Genomic DNA, 17,671 nt, shown 5'->3' on the forward strand with positions numbered 1-17,671 from the left:
TATTATTATTATGAGAAAAACGCGAATTATTTATTCGAACTGTGGTGTTATATTTATTACAGATCCGCGGGCACATGTGAGGGGGTAAATGACAGTGATTACGATGGCCGAACAATATGAAAAATGAATTATTAATTAATATTTGCTAATAACGATATATTATAAATACGATAAAATGTAGCACGTGTTTGTGCAAAGTCAAGCGGAATACCTATGTAATTGAATTGCCGTCGAGGTTTACCAGCGATGTGTTTGTTTCAAGACCCTCGAGTCACGCAATGTGGCAAGGCGGATGTTTTGATACTTCCCGGAAAATAACAAAGTAAGTTTTTATATAACGTTTAATGAAAATACTTATTTTTATTAGTTTTGAACAACGAAACATTGTTAAAAAAATACTATTAACGTTACCTTTTCTTACAGTACTTAGGTATTTTGATGTGTCGTCGAAAACAATGCAGTCAAACGATGTTGTTGTTTTCTTTATTATTATTATCACCATTAACGCCGAATTTCGTAGATAACATAAAAGCTAGTTGGTCAAAATTAAACTAGATAATATCATGTTGACATTTTAACGACATATTCGAATACATTAAAAAATTCAACGGTAAAAAATACTCTATACTATTGTAATTTAATATAGGCTTATAAGTTATAAGTGTTATAACGCATCAGTACATTTTTCAGCTGTTACCCGTTGAAGTCTATGCATTTTGTTTTTGTCAAAATAAACTTCAAATACTACGCATATGGTCCGTCGACTGTAATGATATTACGAAAAGTTATAACTTTTATTTTCACATTAACAATCATATTATGCTGTTTGTTATATTAAATGTACCAATTTAACTTGAGTGCCATTTTTTTGTTACATATGGTTTATTACCATATTAATGCGATGTGGTGGTCATCTTCCGATCAATAATATAAGTACTGTTTTGCTTAGTTTAATAACTGATAAACATAATATTTCCATAAAAGTAATAGTGCTTTTTATAAAAATATTACAGTCAATCAAACTTTTCTTAATTCATTGGGTATACTATCTAATTAGTTATACAGGGAAATATTCTGGCAATATTGCATAATTGACATTACTGAGTTTAAAAGCTAAAGTTAAGTTATTTTTAACTAGGTTACATAACAAGTTACTTTAAAAAAAAAATAAACTACTAACTCAATGAATTTAATTTTTGTCTATTATATTATGTAATTGCATTAATCACTTTAATCAGGTAATTAATTTCATAGTCACATTGAGTCGAGTACATTTTTTTTCTTGATGTAAGCTCCTTAATAATATATTTTAATGTATAATATCTAAATAATATTTTTGTAAAAATTATGATTTGCATAAAAACAAGAAATAATTGCTAATATGGCAAATATTTTTTTATATACGTCATTATAATATTATTACGCATTATAAATACAAAATTATAGGCTTTCGAAGTGTTAAATACTCTAATTCTGATACTCAAACGGCATCAAAAGAACGTAAATAGATTAAATTATACATATTTATATTTCATAAGAAAATTAAAATATTACCCAGACATAAAAATGCATTTATAGAGAAAAACATGTCGATGTAATTAAAAATGTAGAAATACCTATTCAAGAAAATGAAAAAGTTGATAGTAAATACATAAATACACTTATAATTATGGCTGTGAGTAAAATACACTTTAATAAATTAAAAGTTAAACTATATGTAGATGTTATAATACTATAATACCTAAATTTTATAAAATTTATACAAAATAAAAATTTTTTAAAAAAAAATTTTTTATAGTGACCATTAAATATAAGTAGAGGGAATCAAATTATTTTTTATCCAGTGCACAAATTGTCTCAATGTGGATGTAGGTTTACAATATTTATCTACAATTGTGTTGATATGGAAAAACGTCTGTCTGTCGAAAATGTTATCAAAAGTAAAAATCTATCAATTTAAAAAAAAATAAATTAATATACCACATCAAGACCACGCGATATAATAATAACCTTATTATAAATCGCCATACATGGCGTATAAGGTATATTTTGGTAATTAACGAATCGTACCGGTGCACAGACAACATGACAACATAATACGCATCGAAAACTTACAAATAACATAACAATAATAAATACAGCGACTTGACACATATGTAAATCCAAAACACGCGTATTTACCGTGTCCACCCGAAAAGCGTAAAATACTTCGTCTACGCACTAATGTGTATTGTATGTACACACACACACACACACACACACACATATATATATATATATATGTATATATTATATACGTCGTAACGAATGGATAAAGTTTTTGATTGTTTGGACACCAAAGACATACCAAAGTGGAGTGTGGTGGATACGAACAGTGCTATAGGTTACGGGAACACGGAATTAAGGGTGACGCGCAAGTGGCAATTGATGGCGATAGGTTGGCAGGAGGAGTAATACATTATATATATTTATGTGCGTGTTGAGCAGGAGACCGTTTCATTAAGAAAAGCCCATATAGCCTGATGCTGTGACCGCTGGTCCGTTATGGCGGCGATTGTCCGGGAGGTTAAACACCGCAGCCGGCAAAAGTGCCGTGGCGGGAGGCAGAGGGATCGCCAAAACTTTTCGTATATTTGTAGTGCGCGAATACACGCGATTGTATGTCTCGTGTAATATGTGTTTGCAAACATGACAAATCCCCGTCTCTCGTCCATTCGACGTCGTTTCCTGCTCGCAAAAGCAAGTCCTAAACAAACGGATGTCTAATATAATGCTTACACACATATACATATATAATATGTATACGGTGCACTAACATTATTTATAAATGATTAACGGCGCAATTAATCGGCCACTAAAAGTTCTGAGCGATTGTCGCGGTGGGAATTATGTGATAATTATTGCAGTCGCCAGCGCATTATGAGATTATATACAGGGTGATTAACAAAGCTTGTTCATCTCTATTTTAGGTCCTTATTAGAGAGATAAATATACATTCACATTGGTTATAAAACGATGAGTGTTTGAGTGATTTTTTTTTTACTGAAGATACATTATTAGCCAAACAATTGTTTCAATGTTCACTGTTGAGAGTGATTTCTGGTATCCAAATTGTAAATAATATACGAGTAATTGATACGTCGAGGGAATAAATTGTATAAATTCTCAGAACTTTTGTAAATAATTGGAAAATAACAAAAGTAAAAAAAAAAAAAAATTAACAATATGGTATGGAATATTTCACAATACCAGTTTTCATTGTAATTTATATAGAAAATTATGTAAATACCCGTAATTTAATATTAAATAATATATTACATAATTATATCACAAATTTTAAAAGTTTTCATAATGTTTAATAATCAAAAAATAACTATTGATTTCATAATTCAAACAGGAATTTGACTTGGTGTACTTAATCGTCCTAATCTAAATTACAATGGATTTCAAATTTCAAATTAAACCATGTGCAAAAATACAAATAATATCAATAAAAAAATGATGCAATAATTACTTTTTAAATAATTAAATTAAAGAAACACAAATAATTTAACTATATACTAATTGTAATGTCTAGTTTAAAAATTAAATATAAAAAGGAATTAATACTTCTAATTTTATTAAATACCCCAATCATAACCTTCGTTTAGGAGGGTTATTAAAAAAAAATATTAAAATAGTAAAAAAATCTACTGCTTATTCGAAATTTAACTTAATTTTTTGACTTCCGTTAATGGTGATTGAAAACTAGACTGTAATAAATCAAAATATACACCGGGCATTATATCAGTGAATAGATTATCATATTGCTACATAGTAGTTTTTATAGTTATTGAAGTGGCCAACACATAATTGATAATTTTGTACAGCGATTAAACTTCATTAATCTGAGTGCAGTTTTTGCTTCTTTTCTTTTTTCTATTATATATTAAATGAAACCAATTCATCTAAATAATAAAAATAAAATAAAAACACCCACCAGAAAAGAAAAAAAAGAAAAGAAAATATGATGGTTGAAAAAACTTAAGTTTGGATAACATGGGCATTTACTAATTGGCCATAAAAGGAAGAAAACATCTAAAAAAAAATAATGCATATAATAAATAAAAGAATAAATACAATATTTATGTAAGTAGCATACAATGCAATTTGTCAAAAACAAAATAAATAAATAAATAATGTTAAAATGTTTAATATACAAATTATATATTTTTTGTAATAATGACCAACTATTTTTTAAATAAATTAAAATGCATTTCAAATTGTATTATAATTATTTTATTCTATAATCGGTATTTTAAATTTTAATTGTGTATATTATATTCTATTGAGGGTAACCGGTCAACACTCGGATTATACTAAAGCAAGGTTAAATGTTAAACTAATATTTGTGAGTACCTCATATCAATGAAATGTAAATAATGTTGTTTTCAGATTCGAATAATACGGGAATAAAAAAATATAGTTACAATATTAAATAACCATATAAACGTTGGACTTGTTATTTTAGATTCTGAACGGAGTGAAGAATGTATTGATTTTACAATGATGCATGTTTTTTTTTTTTTTTTTTTTTTTGTGTCTGTCATCACGTTTTGGAGAAGAAATAATGCTTTGATTTTTGACTTCAGCCCTTCTTTGAAAAGGAAAATTCATCTAGTTGGTAATTAGGGGGGGGGGGGTCAAAAGTAAAAAATTCTCAGTAGTTTTCAAAAGCGTCAAGAAAAACACTAAAAAAATAACAAAAAAATGGGAATTTTTACGCATAATCAGTTTTCGATAAAATCGATTTTTTTATTTTGCTGTAACTCAAAAACGATTTATTGAAAATATTTAAAATTTTCAGCAAATGTATATATTAGCATTTTCTATTTACGATTAAATTTTCAAAACACGAGTATTTTGACATTTTAAGCTAGGTATTTATAGACAATTTAAATTTTCGATTTTTTTAAGTTTTTTTTTTTTTGAAATGCCTATAAAAACATTTGATTAACCAAAAAATCTTTAAAATTTAATTCAAGATTTATTATAAGTTATACTTATCGTAGTAAAAAAAAAAAAAAAAAATCGTTAATCACAATTTTTGTTTATAAGCATTTAAAGTTCAAATGTTTACAAAATATATCAAAATCACGAAAATGTGGATAGAATTTTGAAGTTGAAAATTCAAAAAATTGTTGTGATTTATGCCGAGGATTAAACTAAATAAAAAAAAAAAAAAAGTTGATAAACAATAATACTTTTAGTTATCATGAATACTTAATGTTAAAATAATTGCCCACTATAAATTATTAATTATAGTGGAATAGAGTATCTATCGTTTATTTAAATCAAAAATAACCGTTATAATATATCGAAATTACCATGTTCCAATTCACAAACAATGGTTATTATTTTTTATAAGTACATATAAATACAAAATTATATCGACTATTTCGATCAATATACGCCACATTATAATATTATTATCAGTTTGGTCGATTATTTTTTACATTGGTAAAAAATGACTTACTATTATAATACATACAAACAACACTCTTAGAACGAAAAGGTATAAATTGTTAAATTAAGGTCCATCAAGCAAAATACAGATGACAATTAATTATTACCGAATGATTACTTTTTGATTTGTTTTAATTAATAAATACTGAGCATATTTAAATAATAAGGTATTTTTCAGTGTTGGGTAAGTTACTTTTAAAAAGTAATGAAGTTCCTTTACTCGTTACATAGAGATACAAGTAATGAAGTTACATTACTCGTTACTTAAATAAAATTGTAATGAAATTACTTTAATTTTCAAATATAAAAGTAACTACGTTACTTTCTCGTTACAATTTTTTTTTTTTTAATTGCATAGCAATTATCATTTAAAAAGCAAAGGAACTAGAAATACACTTCCTACAGAAAATATGGTATAATTTGAAGAAGATGTACATATTACATTAGGAACGTATAATCATTAGCCACTTGTATAAATAATACCCGCATTATTTTTAAGTTTTTTTTTTTTTTTGAAATTCGCAATAGGTACTAAATAATTTAAAACTGTAACGCGTTATACTATGTAAATTACTCATCAAAAGTAAATTTCATTACATTTTCGTTATTTGAAAATAATTGTAATTAAATTACGTAACGCGTTACAAACAAAGTAACGGCGTTACAGTAACGCGTTACTTTCGTTACGTTACTACCCAACACTGGTATTTTTAATTAAAATATATTTTTTTATAATTTAATTACAGTGAATTAAAAATAATTGATTTTTGATGCAAAATTATTTTTATTTTATACTTTTTGTTGTTATTTCAGCCTTTTTATAAACTATATTCCACATTTAAAAATTAATTATCATTCTCAATTATTAGCTTCAGAAATAAAATTAAAAATAATATTATTAAAGTACTTTTGAAGTTTATAAATTAGTTGTTAATTTTATAACATTATTCGTATGTACTTGCGATCGAAATGAAAATAATAAAATATATTTTAACAATACTTTATTAATAATCAATAACAAATTTAACTCTGTTAAGAAACATAATAAAATAAAATAGACTTAAACAGCTATAATAATATAAAATCTAGAAAAGAGCTAGATGGTTTTGTAGAAGAAGTGAACAAATATATATATGTACTATGTAAAAACATTATCGAATATATTTATTTGCTAGATTCAAAATTGTCTACTCAGTGTTTTCATCGAGTTTAAGTACCTGTTACTAATAATATAAATTATCCACCTCGTATCGTAAAGCAATCCATTGTGGTGTGGAAGGGAATCAGGAAACAGAAATTATTATTTTACATAATATGAACAATAGATAATTTAACTAAAATAAAATTATATAAATTATATAATTACTATACATTAAATAATATACAAGTACGAATTAAAACCTATTAGGTTATTTTAAATATCAAATATAATATTATTACAATCAGTTATAATATTTATTCAACAAAATAATATAATAAATTGGCTATGTCGAAAAATTAACTCATAATGGGCCCTTTGATGGTTTATATTTTAAATTCGACTTTAACAAAGTAAAATTTACGATGACCACGTGTCCACGACTATAAAAATATATTATACACGACAATGATTATGTCAGTCGCGAATAGTGACATATTTAGTAAAAATATATTCAAACATCATTTGGTAATTAAATTAATAATAATACATCCTTTTACAATATCTACAAACATACCTAATATCAATGCCATTTAATATATTTTTTGTATTTTCTTTTCTAAACCTTGAATAACCCAATAGTTGTGTTTTTCGAGTTATATCACTATTATTTTAGTAGTGCTATACCTATATATATAATATGTATCGCAGCACGTCAGTTACGACGACTTGCCGTTGAAAGTTTTTACAATATAAATGTTTGTATATATACCGACACTAACCAAGTAAATACACTAGCCCAGTTAAGACTTAATTATGCCATAAAGCTTTCACTGTATAATGGAATATTATATGTGTGTATACGGAATGTTGTTTACGGATTGCACGATAACATCGTATATTATGATTGACGAATTGAAACGGAAAAAACGGATATAATCGTGTTGTGTTTTGGTTAGTTGTGATTCGGGGTTGTCCAGTTGTGTTTAAACTTCAAATTATGAAAGACAGAACACGCAATACTGCATAATACATTTTAATACATAAAGTATAGGTATACGTATAGCCGTGTAGGTTATGCACAGTCGCGTATAATATTATTATCAGTGTATTTTAAAAACACAATAAAACAGAAAAACAAACTTGTTGCTTAATAAATGCATAATGTATGCATTCGAACATTTTAATTTAAAGATATTTAAAAAAAAGAAGAGTTTTACACACATGCACTATACAGTTTACCAATTATATTTTATTAAGCGCAGTGATCGACTAATGGCGAGGCCTAGGACATGGACTCACAAGTCCTTTTCCCCCACTAAGTGCGGCCCTGGACATTTATGGGATCAGCTGGCAATGAATACAACACATTTTGATAACGAGCAATGCGCTCGTCGAGTGCCAACGTGCAGCGCCGTTAATGTCGTATTGTTATTTTCGTCACACGGTCGTGTTGGCCGTTTTTCGTGTGTAATTTTCTGTATGATAATATTGAGGCAAAACTATAGGAAAAAATTTCGCCGTCATCAGTAGTATAAAGTATAACGCATTAACGCGCATTGTAAAAACAAATTGGAACATCTGTGAAGCCAAAGAACTGCACTACAATCTGGATTTCTATGTGCTCTGGCACATGGAATATTGTACTCTTTCAATTATTAATCAATACATTTCGTTTATTACTCTAATGTTTAATCGTACATGTATATTTACATAATATTGTGTGTACACAGTGTTGTGCATTATCTAGATAATTTATCTAGATAAAATATAATTATCTTTTTATCTTATCTAGATAAAACATATTTTAAGTATCTTTTTATCTTATCTAGATAAAAAAATAGGTTATCTTAAAATAATTATCTAGATAATTATTCATTAAATGATTTAGAAATTCAAATTTTTAAATCCCGAATATTCACTGCATTTCGTCATAATAATAATATTAAATATTATGATAATAAGTAATAACAGACTATAGACAGTCGTGGTGTACCTGAGTACGAACATTGGCCCGATAAAATACGGCGTAGACGCGTAGTCGACATTGCGGGAAAAAAACATTTTTAGCTAAAAATAGTTTATGCGTTAACGTCTAAAGACCCAACCACTTAATTGTGTTTATATTGATAATACATTTGATCCGTATACACAATAATTTCGGAGGAAATAGAACCAGCTGTTTCTAGTTATTATTTTATTTTAATTACTTGCAAAAACATAACAAAACATATTTTATAACTACGTCAAAAATAAATAAATATAGTTTTAATTTTTATTAAGTATTTAATGATGTTTTTCTGATGTTTTATTATGTACTCTTAACTATTTAAATATATTTTATAGAGAAAATTCTGTAACACAATTTTGAACAATAAAGTATTTTATTTACATTTAATCTTAATGTTTAAAAAAGCAGATTAGGTGCAAAATAATAGTTTTAACTATTTTCTTAGTTTTTTCTTCATTATAAAATACACTTATGACGCAGAAATCCTAACTTGGGAAGAAGAAGAAAAACGCCCAACCAAAACATTATTACTATCCTCAGATTTACAATAAAAAATATTAATTATCTGTTTTTTTATCTAGATAAATGTGGTTATCTTTTATCTATTATCTAGATAAATATTTTAAGTGTTATCTATTTATCTCATCTAGATAAATTTTCAACGCATTATCTGTTATCTTATCTAGATAATTTTAAAGTTATCTGTGCACAACACTGTGTGTACATAATATCCACCATTATATATACTTTTACGTAAAGACAGTTCATCTGTATACCTACACATTTTGGCAAGTCAAGCAAATAAAGTTTAATGAAGAATTTAGACGAAATAAAATTCCCAAAAATAAATATTATCTTGACCAAACTATATAATATATATAGTTTAATGTAGTTGAATTATTTGGGTCAGTTTATATTTTCACGAAATTAAGTTGATAGTAATCCCGTTCATTAAGTACTGAAATATTTTTATTACTTAAGATAAACTATTATTTATATATAAATGTATATTATAGTGTTTAGTTTCCAACCCTTGTGGGTATAAGACATTACCGTTTACAAATTAATTAAATAATAACTATATGAATTATTTTTATTATTAGTAGAAAATATGTCATATCTTGCGTTATTACAGAGAAAACATGACTAGTATGTTATGTGTTTTAATAATCAAGCCGATACAACAGGTAAACAGGAACATTTAGACTGAAAAAAAAAAAAATAGAAATTTGGCTTTAAACTATTTTTCACGATTATCAGTCAATAGATACAACACACATTTTTAAAATGTTGATAGGTGGATCAAAATTCGTCATAATGATATTATTTAATAATATATTTAAAATTAGTAGATAAGACGCTTGAATTTTGTATAGACAAACAATTACGATAATAAGATAAAACTTTGTGTCCATTATGTGTTCACTTATAGAAAAAAGTTTTATATTTTAAAAATATATTATTAGAGTGCAACCTATCAGTATACTGAAAGAAAAACATTGCGTCTTTTTCCTAAAGAATATTACTAGTGAAAATGTAGGGTGTGTATATTTTTTGAAAATATAACAAAATAAATGGGAATTAGCTGTGTTGTGTTTCAAAGAGTACTTCTTTATATAGTAGCTCACTATGAAAAGTATTAGCTATAGTTCTAAGAATATTTTATTTTAATAATTATATTTATTTATAGTATTATTAATAGATAATTATTTTTTATTAGAAATATGGAATTTTGAACATATTTTAGCAAAAAATATACTACGCGATTTTAGTTTTTCCTGGTTATTTTTAAAAATTATATTATATTCCTATTTTTTACCTACTGTAGTTCAAATCAATTGTAATTTACTATAATAGCAGATTATCCCCAAAGTTGAAAATCCAAATTTTTTTACTGTTCTTGAAGTGATGTCAGATGCAAATAAAAACACAGATTATTGTAAATCCAATAATTGTTTTATTCTACCAATAAACTAAATTATTATAGTTATTGTAAATACAGAGTTATTCAATGTGGTATAATACATTTTTATAATAAAATTATTTGGTACATTATAATTGGTTTATAATTTTACAATGTTAAAAAATTGAATTATTTTCAACGTAATATTTTGAACTCTAAAATTCAAAGCAACGATACAATTTAACGATTAATTACTATAAAAATACCGAAACCAATTTTATTTTGTACACCAATAGATTTAAGCGACAGAAAACTTTTAAAAACCTAAACATATTATATCAGGTAAAAGCGACGAATTAAATTCAAATATTGCTAAATAAATAATTTATTAGTTTGAATTAAATTAAAATCAATTTAATTTTTTTTCAATCAACTATAGCCAATACAAAGCATTGATTTTTTTTTTATTTAATTAACATTTTATAATTACAAATTATATTGTTGCAAGAAAAAAGTATGACACATATTTATAAATTATAAATACCTATTATTATCTGTTTTTATTAATAATCTATTATACATGGAGTATATGACGCAGTATTCTTTTATGAGGATATATCGTAGATATCAATTATTATTAAAAATTATCACTATGAAATTAAATTTCAAAATATTAAATTAATTAATTATAACAATATGATGACTTACCTATGGGCGTTGAGTGATTTTTGTACAGATTACAAGAGCATGGACTATCTGTATTTGTATCAATAACGTCTCTATTAATATTGCATTGCTGTATGCAAATGCTAGATGAACCACATTCTAAAAAAAAAAAAAATACGTAACAATTATAAATTAATCTTTAAAATTATGATAAAAATGTTTTATACAAGTCAAATTATATATAACATTATATAAATTTATAATTCGTATACAATTTTCAGGAAAAAATTATAATACATATTGGTAACTGATAACTAAAATGTGGTTTTAATTAATTTTATCACCTAGGTATAAAATAAAAATAAATAACTGAAATAATTTATGTGAAAATATTACTTATAAAGGTAGATATTTGTGATTTGAAAAATAAATTGTATTCTAATTATAATTAGATACGAGGAGAAATTTATTTTTATGTATACCTCTAAAGTATAACATTTATTAATTGGGGATGAGTTAGTTAATAATATTATTATTTTGTATTTAAAGAACCGCATACCTAATAATTAATGTAACTCGCTTAACATTATCAAAACACTAATAATCATACATTTTACAAAATTTATATTCGATAAATTATGTATTATGTATGTATAATAGGTAATTATTTGTTATCAATTTCTATTGAACACTAAATTTTTAAGTTTTAATAAATTAGATTATGGTCACTGTCTCACTGAATCGAAAATAGTTATTCTAAAGTAAATTAATTCAATACGATTGTAATAGTCTATATTATATTTCTTTGATAGATCAAAATCTTAGATTTTATGATAATTAGAGGTTAAAATAATCCGTGGTTTAATTACTAATATTAAACTTTAAATGTATAGATAATGAATTAACAAAGTAATTATTTAATTAAAAAAGAACAAACAAAAAAAGTTGATACCTAAGTAAAAATACGATAAAAATAAAATTGATTGGAGTTCAAAAATATCAATACTTATATATTTTTTTGTAATGTAAATAAAGTGAATAAAGTTTATTAGTTTTTACAGTGAAACGTAAAGGAGGTCGTGGAATTGAATTCCTGATATAGTAAACGAAAAAAGAAAACTGAAATTCATGATGGTATACCCGTTTCAACAAAATCTCGATCATTTTTCGATAAATTGAATTGCGTTAGTAATGGGTTTCTGATCATTACTTTTTAAATTTAAAATACTTATCAATAATAATAAAAAAAAATAGTGACTTGATTCAAAATGAGCTATCAGCAAAGCTAGACGAGTATTTAATACAATTCAAAATATAAACGCAAATATTATATTTTTATTTTATCACGAATAATGTTATAATACATTATATTGTTTTATTAAACATTATAATATTAAGTTATAATTATAATAGTTGAAGACACAAACTTTTATCTTTTTCATAATATAATCAATACTATCCATACTAATATTATAAATGCAAAAAACTGTTTCGTTTTAACGACTAAGCCATCGCTGAACCAATTTTGATGATAATTTATGTGGAGATTACTTGACTCTGAAAAATACATACTAGATTACTTTTTTACATAAAAAAACATCATTTTATAAATAGGTGAAACTAAATAACTATACTGTATTGTGATTGAAAACCAAGCCAACTGTAAAGATAAAAATTTAAAATTTGCTAGGCTAAAATTATTAACTGTGATTATTTATTGTAGTAGTGGATATATAATTTAAAATTAAAAGTATATGTTTATAAAGTCCTGGAAAATCTTGTCATTAATTTATACAACTAAGAACAATAGTTTTGTATGGAAATTCTTTTATTGAACAACATTTGTTATTTCAACATCTAACATTTTTTTTGAAAATTTAACCTAAACTATAAATACTTAAAAGTCATAAACTACTAATCAACATTTCGACTTATATATGTATCAAAGTACTCTTAAAACTATTCTGCTTTATTAGAATATAAAATTAAAAAAAGTAAAAACTTTAAAATTATAACAATAAAAAGTATTTTTAAATATTATTATTAAAAAAAAATATGTCTTGTTTTATTTTGACTAGAAAATATGTAAAAAAAAAAAAAATATATTTACGAAAATGCTAATAGATTTTGAAATAATGAGTATTGTTCGATAAATAAATCAACAAGTATAGACAATTTCAAGATATTTGGTCTTATATGAGCGCAAATATGCGAGGTTTAAATAAGGGATAATCTTAAGATTATAGTTTAATATAAAATTGTTTAAAACATGTCAATCATACCATTAAGTGTTAGGATCAAAAGATGTTTTGAATTAAAATCACTACTAACAAGGTTATTGTTTTCAAGTAACTCAAAAAAGTGTGCGAAGTTATCAGAAATATTTGTTTTAGTAGGACAAAAGTAATCTAAATAAATATTTGTAATATGATTTACTATCTAAGCGATATTTGTAGCTTTTGTATAGTAGTTTTGCTGAGCCGTAGTGGTAATATATTATATAGTATTATATATATATATATGTATATAAAAGCTAAATATTGTATTAAAAATAAATACAATACTTTTTTTTTACGAACTAACCATTGTGGTTTAGACAATCTCATATTTGTGGCAACTAAATTATTGAGTCATGGAATATTTAATTTGTTATTAGTTTTATTTATTCTTCAAGAAGGCAATGGACCTCACTAACCATGTTATTGTGGATAAAATATGTAGATAAAATGATGATTTAAAAATATGTGAATGAATTGATTTTAGTACAATATTAAGGTATGAAATAAACATTTTAACATATAATTAGATATAATTATTATTTTTATTTAACCAAATATCAAATATTACAGCTAGTTAAAAATGTGTAATTTAAGTAGAAAATATTTTGATTCAAAACATAAAATTAAAAATGTATAATGTTATTCAAAAAGTAAACACTCGAAAAAAATTATATATATTTAAAAATATTATGTACGGCTTCAAGATTGTTGGTATAAATGAATTGTCAAATAAAAAATAAATTGTATTAAAGTGATAAAATATATGGTAGTGACAATAAAAATAAAAATATTATGCAAAATTACATTTACACAACAACGTATAGACATACTTGTACATACAGCGTTTAACATATTATTATACAATCTGTCAGGAAAAAAAATTATTGTTGATGGATTACAAAAGCAAAACAATTTGAATTATGAACTAAACAAAATTCCGGGTAAAACCTACGTAGGTAAATCATGACTATATATCAATGGGTTTGTATAAAAAAAATGAAGTGGAGATGAAATTATAAATATTTTTATGAGTTTTATCTTATAATGGTTTTGATTGTAAACAATCCACTATTATCTATACGGAAAATAGAATTGATAAATCTTACATTTGATAACTAAAAGGAGTCTAAAATAACATATTAAGTCGACAAAAAACCGTTAAATCGTAGTAATATTGCTAATATTGCTTTGGTATTGCTTGCATTTATCAAGTTTTGTCATTGTCGTGGACATGCAGGATCACTTAATAAACTATTGCAGGTTATAGGGTAAGAATATTTATGTTAAATACTCAAAATACGGGAGAGCACCTAGACTCGTAACTGCTAACAGTGCTAACATTTTATATTTTTGTCCTCTTTGGTAAACACATGTTGCATGATAGTTACAACACTACATAGTGATATTCATAAAATATATGCAATACGTTGATACAGTAAACATACATTATCTTTTTATTTACGTATGATAGATAATCAACCTACAAACACAACTATTTTACATTCAATTACATAATATCTAGAAATCATACCACTACACATCAAAATTCCTTTTAATATGTATTTATTTTTATTAAAATTTAAGGTAGATAGCCTAATGGTAAACAATTAAAATAATATTATTAAGTATTAAATAGATTTTAAATTAATACCAATAAAGAAATCTAAATTAATATGTACAATAGAATTAAGTAGGAACATTATTAATAATAGTAGAAAGATGGTTTTACATTAGCGATCTACTTCGTCATTACTGGAACACTGTGTAAGCTGATTAACGACTTAGTTAGTGATGTATACTGATATAGACAAATGATTTGCTTTACATAAAACAAAAGCAATATAGTTAAGGAGAGACAAGAAATATATACTTCCTAGTTGTAACTTACTTAGAACACTCAAATTGGCTTGAAATAATCTGTCAGCTTGCTGGAAGAGGGTAGTTTTAGAGATAACGAGAACATGAGAATAATCATGTAGTAGAATATATAAGTGACCAATTTTTAATATTTATCCCAAAAAATACAATCATAAATATTTTACACGATTTACAAGATAAATACGATTATCAGTATGTGGATCACACAATACAGTTACATATCTACGACAGGACACTAGAGCACAGTACAAAGACTAAAAAGGTGCTACTAATTTATTCTGAGTACAAACAAGTCAAACGAAACAGAAACCCTATAGTGACTTGCAATATATTGCTTATACATATGAATAATTATAATATGATAATATTATATTGTATTAAAAACATTTCTTAAGTCACTAGCTGTATATATAAATATATTGTATTGTTACCTGAATACGATATATTTAACATAACCTGTAAGGAAAATGCGTAAGCAGTTCTCCAAATCTCAGCCATCAGCGATAAAACATAAACAATATTACACATACTTATAATATTATTATATACTGTATAAAATGTTTTAGAATTGCAAACTTGATTAATGTTTATTTATTATGTTAATGAAAACATGTTAATATTATACAATTTCTTATTAAATCAAAATATCATCTTAACATTTCTCCAACTAGATCTTAATTTTTACTGGAAATGTATATTGCTTAAGTATTTAGTATATTTTTTTGTATCCACAAATAAACGTGTTCATGCAATTACATAATTGTTTATGCGTGTTAACAAAAACGATGAACACTAGTTATTCAGTTATATACAATATTACGCCAAAACATAAATATGAACATAAGCGGGCAATTAATTGAAATTTCACGAGTAGAGCCGCCTTAAAACTTGAGTAGCACAATGTAGTGATACATAAATGTATATTTATATCAAATTGATAATGATATTTAATTTAAAAATCTTTTGACATGGAAAATTAAGTTTTATCTTAAGGTCATTCAGACATGATAAATGTTCTTGAAGTTTTTGAATTAATTTCATTATTTTAAACAAAAACTAATTTCATTTGTGCGAATATCTTAACAACTTAGATATAAACGAATATTTGATAAATATATCAAACATATAGATGTAATATGAACACTTATATATTGTAGGTACATGTATACAAAATAAATTAAAACTAAGCAAAATTTCCTTTAAGCAATTTATCTTTTAAATATATTATTCATATTTGAAAACGTGTAGCCGAGTAAATTTATGTATTACGAGGAAAAAAAATTGATATCTCATAGCGTTACGTTTTTATATTCCGTATACGGTACATCTGGAAATGAGATAACACATATTATTATTATATACCTACGTAAAACAAAATAAAAAACACCTCGATTTAACCTGTTAAACTATGTATATGAATTTGAGACACATCGTTTCGCGAACATAAAAAATAAACTATCCAATTCCCAAGGGTTTACCGATAACAACAAACAATTACACGCAACTTATTGTTCCTAATCTTAGTCGTATAATATATTAATAACAGTAATAATCGATAAACAGTTTGGAACCTAAAATCTGTTAGGGAATTTCGAAGGAATAAATCCAAACAATGATGGGTATAAATGGTTTTTAAATTTTTTTTTTAAGCTTATAAAACACTTTTTCAGTTTATTCCCAAGAGTATAATCTACACTCGTGTGACCAATTTAAGTTTTATTATCGATCTGTGGTTTTCGTATGCGGTCTAAAATTACGTTTAAAAAAAAAAAAAAAAAAAAAAAAAAACCAAACATACTTTTTCAATATTATAAGTTTGTTGTTGGTCCATCAAAAACGATATATTATATGATTTTATGTATATTAAACATAATGATTAAACGATAAGTTACTATAAATATATTTAAATTCAAAACCATGCTTGATAACTTAAAACAAAGACTTAAAAACAACTGAACTAGAAACCATTTAAAAACCAAAAACTAACAATAATCAATATGAGGTCTCATTAATAGGAAATTTCTTCACCGTGAAAAGTGTAAATATTTATATAATGTAGGATAAACCTACCATCAGTTTTGATTGCCTGTAGATTTAAAACCACTTTTAATAAATAATAATAATAATAATAAAATATATATTAAATATACCTACGTAAATTATTAAAAAAATAACAGTTTATATTTAACGTTTTAATTCCACATAATTCAGATTATTTAAATCAAACTTATCAATTAAATTAATACATTGTTTATATTGAATTTATATTTTAGAGGAATTAATTATTTTAT

General features: G+C 24.7%; 1 protein-coding gene across 1 annotated transcript in view; it reads right to left on the reverse strand.

Annotated features, from left to right (window-relative positions):
- The window catches only part of LOC132919693 (uncharacterized), a 200,910-nt gene that overhangs the window by 88,153 nt on the left and 95,086 nt on the right, over positions 1–17,671 (reverse strand). Inside the window, exon 6 of the mRNA XM_060981474.1 lies at positions 11,266–11,382. Coding sequence (XP_060837457.1) covers positions 11,266–11,382 — 117 coding nt within the window. The remainder of the gene's footprint in view (positions 1–11,265; positions 11,383–17,671) is intronic.

This window comes from Rhopalosiphum padi, chromosome 2 (assembly GCF_020882245.1).
Source record: "Rhopalosiphum padi isolate XX-2018 chromosome 2, ASM2088224v1, whole genome shotgun sequence".
NCBI lineage: Eukaryota > Metazoa > Arthropoda > Insecta > Hemiptera > Aphididae > Rhopalosiphum > Rhopalosiphum padi.